Source organism: Trachypithecus francoisi, unplaced genomic scaffold (genome assembly GCF_009764315.1).
Source record: "Trachypithecus francoisi isolate TF-2019V2 unplaced genomic scaffold, Tfra_2.0 Lachesis_group2, whole genome shotgun sequence".
In the NCBI taxonomy this organism is placed as follows: Eukaryota; Metazoa; Chordata; class Mammalia; order Primates; family Cercopithecidae; genus Trachypithecus; species Trachypithecus francoisi.
In genome coordinates, this window is record NW_022681465.1 from 52,326,924 (window position 1) to 52,350,226 (window position 23,303).

The 23,303-nt window shown below is 35.8% G+C and overlaps 1 protein-coding gene across 2 annotated transcripts in view; it reads left to right on the plus strand.

Moving 5' to 3' along the window:
• Window positions 1-10,151, plus strand: part of EDIL3 (EGF like repeats and discoidin domains 3) — a 459,624-nt gene extending 449,473 nt beyond the window's left edge. For both annotated transcript variants that reach the window (XM_033179202.1, XM_033179204.1), the window contains one exon: window positions 7,166-10,151. In XM_033179202.1, coding sequence (XP_033035093.1) covers window positions 7,166-7,315 — 150 coding nt within the window. In that variant the 3' untranslated portion in view covers window positions 7,316-10,151. The remainder of the gene's footprint in view (window positions 1-7,165) is intronic.
• Window positions 10,152-23,303: the final 13,152 nt, after the last annotated feature.

Sequence of the window (23,303 nt, forward strand, 5' to 3'; positions counted from 1 at the left end):
CAATTAAGGTTCCTTTTCCAACTGTCAATGTTTCCGACAACAAAACTTAAATGAAATCTGTAGCCCTTCAACACCAATTTCTCATTGCGAAGTTCAGGATTCCCCAAACCCACCCTCACTTTTGACATCAATTGCACATTCTCAGTTCCCCAAGATCATTCTCTGGTTTGATAATTCAATAGAAAAACTCACAAACACAATTAAAATTATCATACTCACAGTTATAGTTTATCACGATGAAAGGATATGGATACAGATCATCAAAGGGAAGAGGCATGTGGGGCAGAGTCCAGGAGGGTCCAGGCATAAGCTTTCAGTTGTCTTGGAGACTTCTGGAGAGTACTAAGTTCTCTTAGCCATGTTATGTGACAATAGGCCCAGAGTATTGCGAACTAGGAAGCTCACATTAGCCTTGGTATTCAGAGTTTTTATGGAAGCTCCGACATTTAGACATGGTTGACCATCTGTATGGCTAACCTTAGTTTCCTCCCTTTCAGTGGTCAAGCTGACCTGAAGACCCCACTGTAACCACAATGTTAGCATGGGCTATCTGGCGTGGCCCAAGACCCCCTGGGAAACAAAAACAGTCTCCTCAGACAGGCCATTCCAAGGGCTTAGAAATTACCTTCAAGGAGCTGAGGGCAAAGAACAGACTCCTCCTTGGGTAAAGTTAACATCTAATACACACTCCTATTACATCGAGTTTTGTAGACTGTACACTGATCACTGGAATGACATGTGTCTGTAAACGCTATGCCTACACTGGATTTGACACATCCTAAACTCTGCAGAAGAACTGTTCAATAGAGAAAAAATTTGATGGTCAGCAAGTTACTTCAAGATAGTACACACAAGCAAACTCAAGATTAAGATATGTCTGGATATGTGTTTCTTGCAAAGAAGACAAGATGATCAACTCCTTTTGGATACAGAAAAATAAAGTGATTATCTAATATGTTATAGTTAGTGGTTGATATGAAAACAAGTCTTCTTCACATTCGATCTCTTATCTATAAATTACACACATTATATTTTCACAAATTGGGACATGTAACCTTATCCTTGTCTTTGGCTCTACTTTAAGGTCCTATGTACACATTTCGGTTGAATTTTTTTCCATTTGACTTTCACCTGCTGATAGATTGTTTCGGTTAGCTATGACCTCATTTCATTTGCAGCTTTGGAGGGTAATGGTTCTACTCAGGATGCTATGGGATGGAAGACACTGTGGCAGCTCTTTATTCCTTTCTGTTGATGATAATTTGTGCTGTAGTGTTGTTGGGATGCCCTATAGTGAAGGCCGACCCCCCAGTTCATTTTGCAGGCTGATGATCAATAGAGACACGCATTAACACAGTCTATTGGTTCCAACAGAAACCCCTACTTTTTGGGTGACCCTCTTAGAATATAATTCTCAATATCACTATTTTCCAAAGAAACATTTTCTAGAATATTGAAATTTACCTGGAAATGAATTTCTTGTTTCCTTATTACATCTAGAAGAATGTACTCATATTGAGGCTAATTTTGTTACAGAGTTTCATTGGTTTAGTGGAATTGATTGCAGAGAAAAACATCAAGAATAATATACTAGCCGTTCAATCATGAAATGGTTTCAGGATGCTGGTAAATTTTCCTAGAAAATTGAATTCACTGAATGATAGCTGCAGTCTATTTTGGCTAAAAGAATTAAACTTCGGTTTCAGACTTTTTATAGCCAATCACTCATAGAAGTTTCATAAATGCAAAGCTTCTAATAAGATTTGTTTAATATGATATAGATATAGATTTATACCACTAACTGAAATGTTTAAAAATAATTTTCTACATTTTTAATATTTTTTACTTTTTAATTAAAAAATTGATTTTTGAAATGCTTGCATATAGGGCAAAGTAGAACATAAATTTTAGATTAGCCTAAAATATTACTGACAATCTAGCCGTAGAATTAGAAACAATGAAGGCTTTTTCCCAAACTATTCAAATGGAAAAATGTTATGTTTGATGTGATTCATGCATACTAATTCTGTGAAAATGTTCATAAGACTTTATATCACTTAAAGTGTTGATTCAAGTTGTAACTCTGAAATTTTTGACAATCAAAAAAATTCAAGTAATGTTGACACTAAGTATATAAAAATAAATTTTATGATCCTGAACTATAAATTAGTAAGCATCTGTCCCTTATGTCACCCACAAAAATCAGAATTATATACTTATATAATATATAAATGGTTGCTTTATAAAATAGATACAAGTAAAAAAATTGGAAAACCCTCACTGAGGAGAAATTATTAAAATATCCAAAATTTACTTGACCATAAATCAATCAACTATAACACAAAATGCAATATAATTACTCTACATTTTACACTGCATTGATAGAAATACTATATCTACAACAAAGGTGCACTCTATCTTTTGAGTTATTCACAGTATGTCTATATTCTGTGTCCCAATAAATACCACACTTTCATTTCATTTCACTTTCATTGCTTCCATAGTTCAAGCAAATGTTATCCAATGGAATGCAATCAAGATTATAGGTCTGAAAATCATGCAACATGAAGAACTTTTTAAGGAACCATGAATGTTTAGCCTAGAGCACTGAAGTTGAGTTTTTGAGCGGTTTGTGTCAATTATTGTTAAGTATGGCAAAAGTTCTTTTGATAAGCTAAGTTTGTTCTATTTTCATTGAGAATTAAGCAGTAGATTCAATGGACTGAAGTGAGATATATACATTTTAGCCTTATAAAAAGATAGACTTTCAGACTGTCTAAATACATACTCGTCCTGTTGTATTGAGGCATTCCATGGATAGGCTGAAAGTTCCATGTTAGAAATATTAGAGGGAAGAGTTATTGATAGCAGATCTCTGAGTTCTCTTCCAAATCTCAGATTATTTCATTATATGGGTAGAATTAGATAGAAACAGGGTTTCTGAGCATCAGAGCTACCAAAGACTGTCTTATTTCACTTCTCCATAAGCTCTCTGGATGAAAGCACAAAGGATTGAAATTATATGCGTTAAATAAAGAATTCTGAGCTTTCTTTCAGCCCAGCACCTCTGCACACATAAACACATACATGCTGCCCCAGGAAAATGGATATCTTTGTCTTCTATCCCTTAAGAACAGCAGGTCAGTGTACAGATACAGTCAGTAAGGTCAATGGTGTGCTTGATACCATAAACAAAGAAAATACAATCAATAGAAAAAACTTTAGAAAGTCTCATTCAACCTTTGTATTTCCACAATATCTGAAATCCCAGATGTGGTTCAACTATAGTCTCCAAATAGCAGAAGAAAAATAATGAAATCTATAAGGGGGCATCAAAAACCCAGAGGGATGAAGTGATGGTCACTTGAAATCTTACTAAAATGCTGATCTTTAATACTGATGTAAAATACTGATGTTTAGCCATAGGAAATCTATCTAAAAGTGCTTAGAACCACTCGCTATTTGAATGATGTGAACAAAAATTCCAAAAGTTAGAAGAATAGGAATCTCTTTAAAACTTTTCATCAGTTTAGGATAACTGAAAAGAAGCACATTTTTACAAACTAGATGATTTTCTAAAGAAATCATATGTGCAAGAAATCCCCAAGGGATTCTGTGATATTTAGGGTCCTATTCCATGACTGCTAAAAGAAACTGAAATTTGCCCCACCTCTCTGACTACATCGTGGAGAATAATGTTGCTTTGTTCCTTGATTCCTGGAGGCCTCCTATTTTTGATGTCTATACTGGCCTGAATAGATAGTGCTCCCTAACAAAGAATGGTAGCTCGTCTTACAAAAAATATATTAATGCTGCTAGAAGCAAGATTTTATTGTTTTATTTTATCTGATATTCTCTCCGTGCTGAGATTTGAATCCTCCCAGAATCTGATTTGTATTTTCTTTTTTTTTTTTTTTTTTTTTTTTGAGGCGGAGTCTCGCTCTGCCGCCCAGGCTGGAGTGCAGTGGCCGGATCTCAGCTCACTGCAAGCTCCGCCTCCCGGGTTCACGCCATTCTCCTGCCTCAGCCTCCCAAGTAGCTGGGACTACAGGCGCCCACCACCTCGCCCGGCTAGTTTTTTGTATTTTTTAGTAGAGACGGGGTTTCACCATGTTAGCCAGGATGGTCTCGATCTCCTGACCTTGTGATCCGCCCGTCTCGGCCTCCCAAAGTGCTGGGATTACAGGCTTGAGCCACCGCGCCCGGCCTGATTTGTATTTTCAACCAGCATCACAAGACAGTTAACCTTAGAAAAAAAAATTCAAGATACCTACATTGAGGGAATTGTATTTTTCTTTCTCTTATCTTCTCTTAGGTTGTAATTATGGAAGCTTCGGCATAGTACCTTTAGTGTTTTTTTTATCAAGGCCCCATATGTTAGGAAAAGCATATGTTAGAAAAAGACCTCTAAGCATTATCATGTTTGAATATATCAGCAAATTTGTCATCAACTAATTAGCCTCCTCCCTGAACTGAAACTTGTGCATAGTTTTTCTAAAAAATTCAAATCAAACTGTGTCTTTCTCATGTAAAATATTTTCACTCCTATATAGAGATTTAATGTTCTCCATCATTCTTTTCAGACTTCAGTTTTAGTTCAGATGCTTATGTCTCTAAAATGTGCCTGTGAAAGCACTTTCTAGAAATCTTAGAGATTTTATGAAGTTAACTAAAAATACAGTATTTGCATTCCTTTGCAAGGTGAAATATTTAGGTAACATTCTTAGGCAGGGGCTTCCTAGTGCTGGAGATAAGAAAACAGTACATGTGCCATGTGTTTACACAACAAGTACAAAATATCATCCTGGAATTAGCAAGTGGGTGCTTTGTGTTCTGTAGTGTGTCATTACTGAGAGGCCTCTGAAAACAGAAATATATTTTCAGTACTTTGAGGCTGTAAATTGGGTGATTCTAGTATAGATTTCGGCTGTTTTTCTACGAACGTTATTGTTTTATAAATCATCCTGTTTCATGAAACTTTGCTTTTTTTTAAGTGAACATAAAAATATCCGTGACTTTCACATACTAAATCAGAAATCTCATAGTTGTTTTCAGTTTCAGAGATGATATAGTTTCTCTGTATGTATTCTTCATTATAAAGAAATGAGTATAATTAATAATTCAACTAATACTTTCTGGGTTGATAATTCCTATCAAAACCTGTGCTGGAGAGCAGACACTTAAGAGAAAATTGTTTCTTTCTGTATTTCCTTTCCAAGAGGTGGTATAAAACTATATTTTGGGCTGTTATAAATCTTGCAATGAAAGTTAATGAATTTAAACTCTATTATCCAAAAGATATACATTAAGTTCACTAGCAGGGCTACAAAATTGGATTTTAGATTCCATATTAAATTGGAATACTACAGTCTCAGTGAAACATTTGAATCCAACCTCATATGTCAGATAAGATGTCAGTAAACCAGAGTTTATTTTCTGCTGTTGCAGTAGCAACAGCCTCTCAAGATTTTTGGCCAGTGTTTATGGTATGTCCTGTACCTGTGAGCTTTTGCTAACGGAGACATTGTTACATAGTAGTAGCACATTTCAGTCCAGAATAAGCTATTCCTGCCTGCAAGACAGGGCATTACTAAGCATAAAATGCCTGCTAAATGAACTTGAATTTAGATATGCCAGCAGAACCAGCAGAGAGACTTTTCAGTCTTGTCTATTGCTTCTGTTAATCAGTGCCATACTGCCTAATGCTTTTGAGGAGAATATGATTGTTTCTTTCCAGGAGAACATTTGTGACCAGATAAGACTAGTCTAGAAGGCTTTTAAAACATTTTCTTTAATTTCAGAATGCTGAAAGATGTGGGTTAAGTATTCTGTCATGTGATGATGAAGTTTGGTTGTTTTTTGTTTTCTACTTTGAGGATTTTATTTTCAGGTGTCTCTTTGGCCACATAGTTATATTTTGATGCCAAATAAGAAAAGAAATTTGATGTCAAACAAGAAAGAAAATTATCTTCTAATTATAAGATGATTCATAAAGTGAAAACAGAAAGTCTTGAAGAGATTTTTACTCTAAAAAGTTAAACTAAATTTAAAAATCTAAACTAAATCTAAATTTTAAAAAATGTAGATATAAAATAGAAATCACTTTAATAAGAAATGTTCAGAATCTATAAGAAAAATAAGGATAAAATTATTCAGATAAAGACTAAAACATATAAATACCTCAGTTTACCCCAATATAATTTATAATTTAATGCCATTCCTATCGCGGTCCCAGTGTTTTAAATTTGTTTTGTTTTCTGAAGCAGACATTTGTCCAAGTTATTATGAAAGTCTTTTAGGGAAGAGCATGTGGCTATAGAAAAGCTCCAAAAAACAAAAAAGAAAAGCATTTTTACAAAAGAAGAACAGATATTCTATGCAAAGTGTCAGGATATTATAACTCACATTTATCCCAATAGTATTGTATGGATCCAGGAATTAATAGATGAAGCCAAAAAAGAAGAAAAAAAAAGTTCAAAAACAGCATTGATTGTGTTGTCTCATTTGGAGATGGGCTAATTTTATTCTGTATGTGAGAAGAAGTGGGCAAAAGGCACTGTGATAGAGGCTGTTAGTGCTCACCAGATAGCCTTCTGCTTCTTTCCAGTGCCCAGCCTCCTTTGCTGTTAGGCTGGAGTCATATAATTAGGTAGGGTGAAACAGATAAATACAGAAGTAATATAAGCTGCTTCCATATTTGTTCTCTTAAACACCCTGCACAGTCTGCTAACTCTCCCCTCCCCGTGCCCCTTGTGAATGTGGAGGCCATATGCTCCAGATGACAGCTGTACTTTGCAAGCTGCTTGGATCTCTGAGTCACTCCTTGGAAGAGAGCATCTTCAGCAAGCTACATGACTAATGTCAGCCTGTGACATAAGCAAAAATGAATACCTGTTGCATTTTTTTAATTGAGAGAAACAAGCAGAGGAAAATGACAGATCTATGAATTCCTGCATTAAACAATCAAGGTTTAACTCTTTAAACATTAATTGATCATTTAGTTTAAAATAATTATTATTAAAAAGCAGCTGCAATATAGTTTGAAGAAAAGAAAATGAATAGTTACCAAATATCATGTTTGGGGAAAATGTTCCAAACAGGAACATAAAAATAATTTCAAAGAAAAAAGGTTATATGACTGACATTTTCTGCTCTTCTTTGTTAGGTCTTCCAGGGCAATTTTGACAATGACACTCACAGAAAAAACGTCATCGACCCTCCCATCTATGCACGACACATAAGAATCCTTCCTTGGTCCTGGTATGGGAGGATCACATTGCGGTCAGAGCTGCTGGGCTGCACAGAGGAGGAATGAGGAGAGGCTACATTTCACAACCCTCTTCCCTGTTTCCCTAAAAGTATCTCCATGGAATGAACTGTGCAAAATCTGTAGGAAACTGAATGTTTTTCTTTTTTTTTTTTCATGCAAAAGTACTCAAATTATGGTAGGCAACTAACTGTGTTTTTAAGGGGGTCTAAGCCTGCCTTTTCAATGATTTAATTTGATTTTTTTTATTGGTCAAATCGCTTAAGCAACATCACATTAAGTATGAATTACTTTTCTCATTGTTTCGTGAATTATTTACATTGGTAGAAATATATTAGGGAAAGAAAGTAGCCTTCTTTTTATAGCAAGAGTAAAAAAAAACTCAAAGTTATCAAATAAGAGCAACAGTTGATAGAGCTTTTACTATCAATACTCACCTAATTCTGATAAAAGGAATACTGCAATGTTAGCAATAAGTTTTTTTCTTCTGTAATGACTCTATATTATCCTGTTTCCCTGTGCCTACCAAACACTGTCAATGTTTATTACAAAATTTTAAAGAAGAATATGTAACATGCAGTACTGACGTTATAATTCTCATTTTACTTTCATTATTTCTAATAAGACATTATGTGACTTCTTTTTCTTTTGGTTCTATTCTATTTTCTTTATATTGTATATTACCTGAATAATTCGATGCTTTTTTCGTAATTGAATTTCCTATTAGTTCCCTAAAAGAAGTGTCATGTTTACTCATATATATATAACATGACTGCGTATCAGTAGATTGATCTGTATTTAATATCCATTAATTAAATCTGCAGTTTTATTTTTGAAGGAAGCCATAACTATTTAATTTCCAAATACTTCCTTCATAAAGAATCCCATACTCTCAGTTTGCACAAAGGAACAAAAATATATATATATTATGTCTCTTTAAATTTAAATCTTCATTTAGATGGTAATTACATATCCTTATATTTACTTTTAAAAATAGACTCATTATTTGTTTATTTTATAAAAATTTAGCAAAGAAATATTGATATAGTGCTGCATACCTTGGCCAAGCATACTCATCATTTCTTTGTTCATCTCCACATTTCCTGTGAAACTAACATCTTACTGAGATTTGAAACTGGTGGTAGTTTCCCAGGAAGGCACAGGTGGAGTTATTTGTGAGAAACAAAGTGTTTGCTAATGACAAAGTAGTAAACCATTTTCAAGATGAAAATTGATTTCTATTTATTTTGCTTCAAAGATCCTGAAAAAATAAGCAATTATCATAACAATTTGTTATTGATACTGGAGGTTTCATTGACATGTCTCTCAAATTGAAGTTCACACTGCCTCCATAAAAGTCTTCAACATCTAATTTATAAGCTTTACAAGCATTTATTTTATAAGGCTTAGACAGAATTATTGGAGTTTTAAATTAAGTGTCTTGGAAAAGTAAGGATGGTATGTGTACGAAATGTTAAGATCCTACGCAACACTGCTATTTTTTCCTTTAATATTTGTGCTGCATAACAAAAGCCACTAGACTGTTACTGTCTTGTCTGTCCATGTGTTAACAGCATTTCTTAATGATGTATATATGGAGTGGTCTTCAATAATAGTGAAGAATTTAAAGAGAAAGTCAATCATACTGGCATTTTTAATAAGAGCGAAATTAGTTGGTCTAAGGGGACTGGCTGGTCACATGTTGATTCCTTGCCCATATGCTTTGTATTTCTTGTTCTTATTATGAAATTATGAATTTGAAGCCTCTGAAATGGTGATCAGTTTTCAACATCTTTCAAAAACAAAATTGCAATTTCCTCCATATTGCCTTTTTTAGATAACTTTAAAGTTAGGATTTTAAAATATTTGTAACTGGCTAAATTTTAAAGTCATGTGACAGATAATTACTTAGGTTCAGAAATATATACACACTTACTCTTTAACCAATTTCTTTCAAGGTTTACTGTCCCATCAAATATCTAGCCATTTTCCTTTGCAAATTACATGCATTCTTAAGAGTATATTTTTAAGATTATTACTTACGCTTTATGATGATTACTTTTCCAAAATTACTTCTAGTTTCATATGATGTTTTATAATTTTTTCTATTGATACCTATTTTAAAAATATTTTCCAAGGAAGTTGATTAAAATTATATGTGTTTCCTTTTAGAAAACACATTGAAATGAGTTTCTCCTGCTTTTTTGTTTTCTCTCTGCTTTATATGCTCTTCACAGTACATCATGTCCAACGGGATACCTATTGTCCCATGACACCCAAAATTGATGACAGCAAAGGGATTCCAACATATGGAAATGATGAAAATTATTGTAAAGTAGTATTGTGAAGTAGCTTTTGTGTCATTCATGTCAGTGACATCAAAGTGAAGTAAATTTATTCTATTTAAATTCACACTAAAACAATAAAATACCATAAGTAGAATACACATAAGAATCACCTACTCTTCACTATATTGAGTAACTATAACGTGCTAGTTTTACAATTAATGAAACTAAACTTTTAAACATGTCCATTTTATCTGCATCCTTTTGAAAGTATTTATCATAGTTGTCAATTTTAATTTTAGAGTTGACTTTCTCTTTCTGAATGACTTCATAAAGTTTGATGTGAGTTTTGAAGACTTGGGTTACTAATGATTGTATCTTTGCTAGTCAACAAATTATGAAATATAATACTCAATGTGTCAGATGTGTCATTAAGTACAGAAATAACTAAGACACAAATAACCTTTGCAAACCTTCAAGCTGTGTAATATTCCAATGTTGTTTTTTTCTTTGTATATATACTTATATCACGTAGGATGTAAAACCAGTATGACCTTGTCTAGTCTCCAAAATTAAAATAAACTTTTGAAAATCTGGGATTCTTTTGAAGCAGTTGTAATTAAACACATTTATAAGAATACACAAATTGTCTGAATGTGAAGGCCCACTACTCTTGACCACATACTTGGTTTATTTTTGCTTTGCACAGGACAATTGAACAGATAACAGAAAAAACAGAAATTACAACAACCTCTAAATATATATTGACATTAGCTAAACTGGTCTTTTGAAGATGATTAAAATGTGTGCATTCTTCCTGTTCCTTTTAGATGCAGAAGTTTTACTAAAATATTCTTAATCCAAAGTCATTTTTGGCCTCATGTATAAAGCATTGTGTACCAGGACTGATCTGCCCATTGTTAATCAGATGATATTGCTATCATTTCTATAGTTTTTTCAGTTAATGATGCCCAGGAGTATAATGAAGAAATCCAGTCAGTAGTAAGCAATAATACAACAGTTATAATGTATTTATCCATGTAACATTAGCTATTGAATAATGAAAATCATAACATGTGGATTCTTCATAAATCCTGTTTCTAGCTCTCTGGAAGTCACTGGTGAAATACTAAATCTGTGTACTTGCTATTTTTTTTTTTTTTATATTTTCTTAGGATGCAAACAATTTAGGGAAGAATTAAGATATGAAAGGTTACTACTTATTTGAACTTCAGTGAATCTCTGATAGCTCCCAGTACTGACTAGTCACTGTTATGTACTCATACATGTTCCCATTTAAATGCATTTTAATATGAGCAGATCAACGGGATTCCATTGTTTGCCTAATTTTTGCACATACTCATAAATAATAAATGTGCTTTTATTAAATAAGAGAAATTATACATATATATTTTTAGTAGCACTAATAAGGAATCATGACAACATCTATACATGGTAAAATTTTATTGTGACAGCAAAATATTTAATAATTATCCAACAGAAAATTTTTAAGTATAAAATTTTTAAGATTACTGATTCCAGATGCAAAAATCATAAAAGCATTTCAAATTCCAAGAAGAAAAGTCTGCGTAGGCTGAAATTTGTGTTTTTTATGAAGTATTAATGATAACTTCGTGAATGGAAAATATCATCTCTATATAACCTGAATTTTAAAACATCTACCATTTCAGACTTTAATTAAGATTTTGATAAAGAAACATTAATTTTTACTGTCAGAAATTCAGTGCTATCTCTTTCAAAAGGCTAATTTTTAAAAAATTAACATTCACTTTAGTATGTTATTTATTTGTGAAAAACATTGCCTCTAGCCTTTGAGATGCAAAAGGATCCTTTTATCTGCACAGGTAAAATAGAGAACCAAACAACTTTGCCAGCTGAGAAATGTTTCAACTACCGTGAAACAGAATGCACTGTCATTTGTCTTTACAAAGACAAAGAATACCTAGTGTAAGTAGCAATTTTTCTATTGATTTTGAAGGGGGAAATAGGTTTCTTGATTCTATTTCAGTAAATGCCTATAATTCATATTGGCTGTTTCAACATTGCCACCAAATAAAGTGTTTTCCACCGTAGGCAAGTGCACTTACTCAAAGAGTTATTTCTATTAAATGAATTTGGTAGCAAAAATAGGAAAACATAAAAGGCTCTGCATTTAGCAGTTTTTGAATAACTTTGCAGAAGGTGATTGAGTCATTTGAAAGCATTAATGCTTTGGAAATATGGTGTCGAACCATCAGCAAATGGTCACCATATTATATGATTAAGCATTGCATGTGGTGACTGCTTCTGATTGAATTTTATTTTAACGTCCTTAAAGGTATGAACCACACTGCTCCATATTCATGTAAAATCCCCATAGTGCCCTTCATATATCCACACATATATATGTTAATAATGTTGATAAATTACAATGTAAGCTCAACCAGCTGCCACCTGTAAAGGGAGTGGTGGCAGTAAGACTGATGGTGCATTTAAACAATATATCTCTGGCCAGGCATGGTGGCTCATGCCTGTAATCCCAACACTTTGGGAGGCCGACGTGGGCAGATCATTTGAGGTCAGGAGTTTGAGACCAACCTGGCCAACATGGTAAAACCCAGTCTCTACTAAAATACAAAAACAAGATGGGTGTGGTGGCACGTGTCTATAATCCCAGCTACTGGGGATACTAGGCAGCAGAATCGCTTGAACCCAGGAAGTGGAGGTTGCAGTGAGGGTAGATCGCGCCACTGCACTCCAGCCTGGGTAACAGAGCAATACTCTGTTTAAAAACAAACAAACAAACAATATATCCCCCATGGCCAATATGGAAACAGCTTGTGATAACTTATATAAGCATTAGGCAAAAACATTCCTCAGAATTTGAGGGAAGACAACTGTGCATATGACAAAGAGATGAGGAATGTTTTCAGTGATGAATAAGTGACAAATTAAACATGAATTTACACATATTTTTATCATGTTTCCACTTTTTAGAGATTGTATAGCTGGGATTTAAAGAAACATTAATAATAAAAAAGGCTTTGCCTTTCAGGAAGAGAAACCTTAGCAGGCCAGTGGCCCTAGGGAACATGAGAAGCACAGTGCTTTTCAAGGCTAAAGACATTTCCTGCCTGGACCCAGGAAAGAGGAATTGGGCAAAGAGGTTAAAAATGGCATATCTCAAAGGAAGAACTAAATACTCAATATTAGGCAGCCTTATTTCCTCTGTTCTCAAGTTTCTTAGGTAATAATATTTTTTAAATGCTACTTTTTAACAGTAGAAGCAGCCTCCCTACCCACTCCTCGCTCAAAATCCCTGTTTGTAGTGGTATAAGCACCTTGATAAGATGCTTGAGACGTGGACGGAGAATCTGAGAACCACATGCAAACAATAGTAAAACAATGTTTTCAAACTGCTAATATAGGGAAACTGCTGGGTCCAGACTAGTAGTATCTTTTTTAAAAAATTAAATACTTTAGGACAAGAGGAGAGACAAGAAGGAAGGAGTTAGAATAGGAGAGAAAAATATGAGTCCCTTGTAAAAATTATTTTACAAACATTTTATTTCAATTATATTCCCGAGTATATATGTGTTCGTGATCGCAGTGTAAATTATTTTTCTAACTCAGAGACAGACATAAAAGTTGAAAACCACGGCAACGCAGTCTCCTTAACTGCTTTCTAAATGGGTGGTGTCTGCTAGCTGCCAGTTGTTGGTATGCTGGGTGGCCGGCATGAGTTTAGAGCCAGATGTGTATGGCTCCTATAAACAGAAGGTTGTTAGAGGCTTGGTGGGAAGAGAGAAGAGGTGTGCTGACAGAAGCCTGAGAGGCTTTTTAAGAGACAAAGTGTGTAACACAGAATCGTATGAATTTTTCCTATATAGTAGGTAAAGCCCTTTGCCCTTCTCCCCATAAAATATTCTAACAAAATACTAGTGTCTTCCCATCATATTTCATTGTTCAGCTAAAGAAGATTCACCCAAGTATTGAATATGGCCTGAAGGTGGGCTTGCACCATGAGTCAAGGCTGCCTGTGAGGGACCTGCCACTTTGGGTTAATCACAATGCAGATCCATATGTTGGGTGTTTGTTTGTTTGTTTTAATAAACCATGATGCATTTTAAGTAGATTTTTCTAAAGCTACCTCTGGTTTAAAAATTCATAATCAAATGCCCTCCACACCCTCATGCTAACCTTCTAATTCCATACTTCCGGAGGTCATAACACTAATTCCTTTCTTGAGTGTTTTCTTACCCAAGCCTAATATAACAGATACTTGTACTTCCAGACTGTAGCATTAGGCTGTAATATAAGTACTGTAAAATTTTAAAATATGTTTTCACTTTCACTGGAGATATAAAGAAAAACTAATTTCTTTCATAAATAATACACTTGGAGAAACTACTGTATTTGTCTTAAGAAAATATTGAGATTATCCAACTTCTTTTGTTGTTAATCATTTTTTTTTTCAGTAAAATCTAAGCATCTATTTTGTACCAGCCACTATATGATGATCTGGAAATACAGAGATGAAAATACAGTGATTTTCAGGAACTCACAGTATAGAGGGTGAAGCTGGGGTAGACAAGAAAGCAAATGATTATGATAGATGTTATGACAAAAATATGCCCCATGTGCAAAGAGAAGATAGAGTAGAGGCACCTATACCTATCAATTAGGCAGATCAGGGAAGGCATCCTGGAAGGGTAACATCTAAAATATTCCCAAAACCATCAAATTTTTGTAACACCTAACATACACTTTACTACTCATGGTAACTATGGATTTACATGTCCATTTTGCAAGAGGACAAAGAAAAGCCGAATGAAATGAAGAGATCTGCTCAGGTTGCAGGGCTATAATTTGTACATAGATCTAAGGACATCCTTCAGCCCTATTCAATACTCTTTCTTCTTGTAAGTCAAGCTGTACTGAAAATGAGTTTCATTACATACTAATACAAGAACAACAGGAAGGACCTGCCTCCAGCCAACCAGTTGCTAATTGTTTATTCTACAATTTGTCATATTGTCCTATTAGTAAAAATAATTTAACACACTGGTATTACCTGATAACATATATTTTAAATAATTTGTGGATGAAGTGTTGACCATCACATAAATATATTTTAAAAAATCCACAAGTGACTGAACAGCTAATGAACTACTATGAAATTATATGATGCATTGGTTTTTTAAAAAGTGAGTAATAATCCCAAGATGTCAAAGCTTCTGCTATTCCAAGGCACAGTAAATGGACTATCTGCATATGAAGAGCATGAAATCTTTAATACAGTAATCAAACATATTAAGAAAAATCTGAAAGCAGTGCTTTATAGATAAGAAAAACCACAAGTATTTCCATTAACAAAAAACTCCAAAGAATACAAAGAAAATTCAAGAACACTCTGTCATGAGTTCCAGTTCCCAATATTTAAGAGTTACCATAATGTCATGGAAGTGGAGAGTATAATGATAGTTACTAGAGGCTGGGAATGGTGTGAAGTTGAAAGAAGAGATGAAGACAGGTTGGTTAATGGGCACAAACACACAGCCAAATAGAAGAGATACAGTCTGATGTTTGATAGCACAATAGGGTGCTGATAGTTAACAATAATGTATATTTCAAAACAGCTAAAAGGGAGGACTTGAAATGTTCCCAACACAAAGAAATGATAAATGTTTGAGGTGGCAGATACCCTAAATCCCTGACTTGATCACTACATATTCTATTTTTGTATCAAAACATCACATGTACCCAATAATAATGGGTATATAAATATCATGTATTTAAAAAGTTTTAGTAAAAGAAGAATTATACTCTTAACTAGAAGAGAAGCTGAATAGCAAATAATATCTTAGAAAATAAAGTATGGTAACAGCACAATTTAAGGAACCAGCTTCTTAGCAATGGGGCATTGTCTTTTTCATTATCTGGTGACTTTTAATTTAGCAGAATTAGGACCTTAATCAGTTACAGATAACCCTATATATATAACCTAATGAGTAAATTGAATTTATATAACTTGATTTAAATAGTCCATTCTCTGCTAATTATTCATCAGTAAACCAGAAGAAACTAAAAAAATGTTAGGTAACTGGAATTAAGAGACCACCAACCCTGAGATACATTTGTTTAAATATTTAATTCCCTAGGTCATTTATTCATCCAATATTTAAGAAAGGATAGCATAGCCTAAGTAAGTCTTTACCAATTCTAATGGCCAATGACTGTTACTAATATTTGAATTATATCTTTAGTGAAGCTGAATCCATGTTATTTCACTAGTCTGAAAACTGGTTGTTATTGTCTCTTTACAATTACTTTGTTCTTGTCCTTTTCTGAAAAAAGAATATACCCTTGCTCTTTTGTCTATTTTTTCGAACTCACCCAATGTTCAATAATCTTCCAAAAATGTAAGGCATGAAACTGGATAAGGCACGTTGAATGTGGTGAAAAGGTCATTTAAGATCCTTAACTGTTTGTAGGCTTATCAGCAGCGCCTATAAGGCTCATGAATGTTCAATCTGTAGTCTACTATGAGTACTTGATTTCTATACGTTAAGTTATTCTAGGTCTTGGTTTGGGCTAACATCCTTTCCCTTTGGCCAAAATCCTTTTCCTTCTTAAGGAAAAGTATATTGTCATATATGTACACTTATTTCTTTTTAAAGCCGTTTAACAGTAAATAATGATTAGAAACATGTGCTGCAGGCACTCTATCAACTGAGAAATTTACTGAGTGTCTACTAATGGCCAAAACAAAAGTATTCATTCAAATATAAAGGATAAAATTTCTGTCCAGGGCATCTGTATAAGGCTGAACTGGTTGTGCCACACACAAAGTAGCTAGACCAAGGGGCATGAGTATAAGTCAAAATCCAACATTTTTTGATATGGCAAGCTAAAAGTCCTGACAAAGGTCTCTCTACAGACAGTGCTTTTGTGTATATCATATTTGCAGAAGAGCCTCCTTTTTCTAATTAAAATCTTCCATGCTAAGGATGGAGTCTTGATAAGTTCCAACACCTGTCTACTGTTTTTATTAAAGGCAATCTTCCAGCATGGGAGACTATGGGTATTTGACAGTCATGCAATGCATTTAACATAGCTTGCAAATTTCCTATCTTAGTTAAACCTTAAGCATAGAAGTGATACTTCCAACTTTTGCTCCCATCTCCCCTCCACTGGTTGGGCTAAGGATTACACATTGCATTTGAAATGAGTATGAAAGTCTTCTCTTTCTCACTCTCATTCCTACAAAAGTGACTAGACTAGTTATTGTAAGAATGTATCAGCTGAATCATATATTAGACAGAAAAAAAGAAAACAAAAATTCTACGATCTTCTTCATTCATTCAATAAATTTATGTGGAGTTGGGTATCCAGATAACCAAGCTGACATTCAACCTAAACTCAGAAAGATTGCTAATAATGCTAGTAGAATTTTAGGCAGGAGCTGATGCCAGTTCCTCACCACCCTGCACCCCCGCCCCCCCACAACAGATGAAAAAGCTCTTTTATTGCATTAATGACTTTATATAACTGCCTTAATTTCATTATTTACCCAAAAGTCATTCAGGAGCAGGTTGTTTAATTTTCAGGTAATTGTATGGTTTTGAGTAATTTTCTTAGTCTTGAATTCTATTTTAATTGCATTGTGGTCTCAGAGTGGGTTTGGTAGTAATCAGTTACCTTGTGTTTGCTGAGGATTGTTTTATATCCAATTGTGTGGTTGATTTTAGAGCATGTGCCATGTGGCAATGAGAAGAACCTATATTCTGTTGTTTTAAGGTGGAGAGTTCTGTAGATGTCTATCAGGTCCATTTGGTCCAGTGTTAACTTCAGGTTCTGAATATCTGTTAATTTTCCGCCTTAATAATCTATCTAATACTGTCCATGGAGTGTTGAAGTCTCCCACTATAATTGTGTGGGAGACTAAGTCTCTTTGAAAATCTCTAAGAACTTGCTTTACAAATGTATTAGTCCATTCTCATGTTGCTCTAAGGACATATCCAAGACTGGGTAATTTATAAAGAAAAGGAGGTTTAATGGACTCACAGTTCCACATGGGTGGGGAGGCCTCATGATCATGGCAGAAGGCAAAGGAGGAGCAAAGGCGCATCTTACATGGCGGCAGGCAAGAGATTGTGTACAGAGGAACTGCCCTTTATAAAACCATTAGATCTCATGAGTCTTATTCACCATCACAACAGTATGGGAAAAACCCACACCTTGATTCCATTACCTCCCACTGGGTCCCTCCCACAACACATGGGGATTATGAGAACTACAATTCAAGATGAAATTTGGGTGGGGACACAGCAAACCATATCAATAAATCTGGGTGATCTTGTGTTCCACGCACATATATTTAAGACATTTAGGTCTTCTTGTTGTATTGAACCCTTTGCCATTATGTAATGCCCTTCCTTGTCTTTTTTTTATCTTTTCTGGTTTAAAGTCTGTTTTGCTTGAAATTAGAATTACAACCCCTGCTTTTTTTCTGTTTTCCATTTGCTTGGTAGATTTTTCTCTAGCCCTTTATTTTGAGCCTAGGGGTGTCACTGCGTGTGAGATGGGTCTCTTGAAGACAGCATACCATCGATTCTCTTAACATATTTTCTTTCATTTTGACTTTGGAGAATCTGATAATTATCTGTCTTGGGGATGATATTCCTGTGAAGTATTTTGTGTGGGTTCTCTGCATTTCCCAAATTTGAATGTTGGCTTCTTTAGCTAAGTTGGGGACGTTCTCATGGATGATATCCTGAAATATGTTTTCCATGTTGCTTCCATTCTCCACATCTCTTTCACAGATGCCAGTGAGTCATAGATTAGGTCTCTTTACATAATATGGGAGATGTTCCTCCTGGCTGCATCTAGTAGGCCATCTTGGAGCAGGAATCCTCAACCAACACCCCAGGCAGAACAACCAAGTCAGTGCATATCCAATAGGTTCCTGTACCTGGAGCTGGCTCTTGTGCTGGCAGAGCTCTGAGCACATTGCTCTCTTGGAGCCTGGACTCTGGTGTACAGCCTTGGAGCTAGCAGTGGGTAGGGTGGCTGCTAGAGAAAGCATGGCACAGGCTCTTGAAAATGTTTTGAAGAGGTAAAATATTGACTCTGCCAAGATTTACTTTGTAATGCTATTTGCAAAATATTTGAGTTACTTTTTCATTCAAAGTACATTATTTGTAATTCTTTATATAAAGAATTTATTGGAGAATGCAAGTAAAACTGAATAATTGTATATTTGTATCATAGTTTATAGTCTAAATAGCATATTACTGAAAAGAAAATGGATTGAAAGGCAAAGTGTTGTGTTTCTGAAAACTTGAATTGATAGAGGGTTCCACTATTCTCATTAGGACATTTCTACAAATTAATGGGAAATGAGTGTCATTGATGTATATTTTCAAGAGACAAACAGTAAAAACATTAACATATTAAAAGCACATATATTTTAACCAGTTATATTCTGGTTTATATATATTGACTTTCACCACTACATGGAAATAAGAGCAATAGTTTCTCTATACAAGTTGTATTTTTTTTCATTGGCATATCCTTTCATCTTTCAGAATTTATATAACACTGGCTAAATAAAAATGTAATTGACCTCTATCACATTTCAAGCCCTAAAACAGTAACTGTGGCTCAGCTGGAATTTACTGTAGTGTCAAGAACATTTATCAGAAGACATTCATTCCAATGAAGTGGTTTCAGTATTATGAGCTAACTTTTAACAAAAATAACGATCCGTTTGAGAGTTATAGTCTTGCCTGTGCAACAGATTTTGTTTCTAAAGAAAAAGTTAGGCCTGGCATGGTGGCTCACACCTGTAATCTCAACACTTTGGGAAGCCAAGGTGAGTGGATCACCTGTGGCCAGGAGTTTGAGACCAGCCTGGCCAAGATGGTGAAACCTTGCCTCTACTAAAAGTATAAAAATTAGTGGGGCATGGTAGTGGGTGCCTGTAGTCCCAGCTACTCAGGAGGCTGAGACAGGAGAATTGCTTGAACCCGGGAGGTGGAGGTTGAGTGAGTTGAGATTGCACCATGGCACTCCAGCCTGAGCAACAAAGCAAGACTCTGTCTCAAATACAAAACAAAACAAAACAAAACAAAACAAAAGAGTTATTCACAAGCTCAAACATTCTGACATTATTTAAAAAATACAAATACAGAAACTTTAAATTATTAGCATAGACCTACATTAGGTGTTTTAAAATTGTAAATTCTGTTTGCAAACCTAACTCTCCCAGTCTATCCCAAGAGAGTACACTAGACATCCTACGAGATTCTGCAGCATCTGTTGGCAAGAAGCACATTCTTTCATTTTGCAGATACGCTTTCTTTAAATTGACACACCCAGAGTGCCCATGTGTGCAAATAATTAGTATCATTACTATTATCAGTTAATGAAACTAGATTTTGTTTTGCTTTCTCCTCCAAAAGAGAAATCTCAAGTTTGGAAATCAGACAGACCTCCAGAGTTCAAATCTTCTCTCCAACTTATGAGTAGTTTTTCCTCTGGAAAGTTATTCCTATGAAAATATATACATACTAGACCTGACACATAGATATTCTAGACCTGAAAAGTATATATACATATATATAAAACCTATACCTATCCCTGATACTCATAAAAGGTGCTCACCAAATTTCAGGGTTTTTTGATTTTTTTTATTATTGTCACTATGGCAGGAATATATTCACAAAAAAAACACACCAAAACAAAACCACACAAATTTGTTATTTTCTTTACATTTCACCTAATACTCCACACACACACACATACACACATACACACGAAAGTAATTGAGTCATTTCCAAAAGAAATTCAGTTTCTTTAGTAATTTCCAAGTTATTTTACAAATTTACTAGTTTTTCCTCAAATTCATTCATTGCCCCCTGCCATTCTTTCATCCTGGGGTTAGTCTAAGCTTTAGGACACATAGAAGGCCATGTGAGTTAGTGGAACAGGAGGCACTCACTTCCTCTTATCTGGCATCTGATGAGATATACAGAAGCAACCTATCCTGTCAATGGCCTCTCTGTTGCCATCCATGTTGGAGGCTTTTTCTCCATCTGGTAACTTGCTGTTCCATCATGCCATCAGAAGCTACCATCCTTTACCACTGCCTCTACTTTACCTGGCAGTGAGCCCTTCTTCGGGTGTCTGGGAAGATTCATTAGAGTAGAGTCCATGAGGGCTTTCATGCACTGCTGATTCTTAGTCCTACTCAGACATCTATTCTCTATAGATATTTGTAGAATGAATGAATGAATGAATGAATGAAGAAACAAACTAATACAGCTTATCATGAGATTATCCATAGGGAGGAAGATATGGAGCTATCCTCAGACACTCTCTGCACCCTGCCTCAGCCACTTTCACTGTAGGAAATCCAAGACACTAAGGGATAAGCACATCTGTAAGGCTACCAACCAACTCCCATGATTCTGGACTGACAGCAGGCCACAGGTCGCTTCCTGTCTTGATTGATGTCCCCCACAGCACCAAAGGGAGAAACTGGTGAGTGTACACCCTACACCAATGCAAAAGAGATGTTCTTCCCCACCCCTACACCTTTCCTCCCAAGCTCAGATGATCTTGGCTAGTGCCAAGTATAGGAGATGTAACTCATTCAGCAGAGATTATCCCCAAAATACTTCTGTGTGACACCCAGACTCTAGTTTTTCTGTCTGAACTTGAAATTAAAGAGTTGGGAGAAGACTGCAATGAGAGATATGAAGGTCTGTGGAGAATGAACACATTAGCCAATAATTAATATATAACTGAGCCAAATTCATAAGCAAAACTTAACCCCCTCTCAGCTTATTTTCCTATCAATAAAATGAAGGAGCTGAGTAACATGCAAATGGTAAAGCACTCACAATCATTCATTAAAGCACAATGAATTGTGACACAATATATATTGTTGTTTCTTTATTTGCAGGTTTTAAATGAAATTGGGAGTAATTGTATAACTGCATGTAAAATTAAATAGTTCATAGGAACAGCTCCAGTCTCCAGCTTCCAGCACGAGCGACACAGAAGACAGGTGATTTGTGCATTTTCAACTGAGGTACTGGGTTCATCTCACTAGGGAGTGCCAGACAATCATGCTGGTCAGCTACTGCAGCCCGACAAGCGAGAGCTGAAGCAGGTCGAGGCATCGCCTCACCTGGGAAGCACAAGGGGAAAGGGAATCCCTTTTCCTAGCCAGGGAAACTGAGACACACAACACCTGGAAAATCGGGTAACTCCCACCCCAATACTGCGCTTTACCAAGGGTCTTAGCAAACGGGCAAACCAGGAGATTATATGCCACACCTGGTTGGGAGGGTCCCACGCCCATGGAGCCTCCCTCATTGCTAGCACAGCAGTCTGCGATCTAACTGCAAGGCAGCAGCAAGGCTGGGGGAGGGGCGCCCGCCATTGCTGAAACTTAAGTAGGTAAACAAAGCTGCTGGGAAGCTCGAACTGGGTGGAGATCACAGCAGATCAAGGAGGCCTGCCTGTCTCTGTAGACTCCACCTCTGGGGACAGGGCACAGCTAAACAACAACAACAACAGCAACAACAACAACAAAAAAGCAGCAGAAACCTCTGCAGATGCAAACAACTCTGACAGCTTTGAAGAGAGGAGTGGATCTCCCAACACGGAGGCTGAGATCTGAGAACGGACAGACTGCCTGCTCAAGTGGGTCCCTGACCCCTGAGTAGCCTAACTGGGAGACATCCCCTACTAGGGGCAGACCAACACCCCACACCTCACACGGTGGAGTACACCCCTGAGAGGAAGCTTCCAAAGCAAGAATTAGACAGGTACACTTGCTGTTCAGCAATATTCTATCTTCTGCAGCCTCTGCTGCTGATACCCAGGCAAACAGGGTCTGGAGTGGACCTCAAGCAATCACCAACTGACCTACAGCTGAGGGTCCTCATTTTTAGAAGGAAAACTAACAAACAGGAAGGACACCCACACCAAAACCCCATCAGTATGTCACCATCATCAACAACCAGAGGCAGATAAAACCACAAAGATGGGGAAAAAGCAGGGCAGAAAAGCTGGAAATTCAAAAAATAAGAGCGCATCTTCCTCTCCAAAGGAACGCAGCTCATCGCCAGCAACGGATCAAAGCTGGATGGACAATGACTTTGACGAGATGAGAGAAGAAGGCTTCAGTCCATCAAACTTCTCAGAGCTAAAGGAGGAATTACGTACCCAGGGCAAAGAAACTAAACATCTTGAAAAGAGAGTGGAAGAATTGATAACTAGAATAATTAATGCAGAGAAGGCCATAAACGAACTGACAGAGATGAAAACCATGACACGAGAAATACGTGACAAATGCACAAGCTTCATTAACCGACTCAATCAACTGGAAGAAAGAGTATCAGCGATTGAGGATCAAATGAATGAAATGAAGCGAGAAGAGAAATTTAAAGAAAAAAGAAGAAAAGAAATGAACAAAGCCTACAAGAAGTACGGGATTATGTAAAAAGACCAAATCTACGTCTGATTGGGGTGCCTGAAAGTGAGGGGGAAAATGGAAGCAAGTTGGAAAACACTCTTCAGGATATCATCCAGGAGAACTTCCCCAATGTTGAATGCAGGCCAACATTCAAATTCAGGAAATACACAGAATGCCACAAAGATACTCCTCGAGAAGAGCAACTCCAAGACACATAATTGCCAGATTCACCAAAGTTGAAATAAAGGAAAAAATCTTA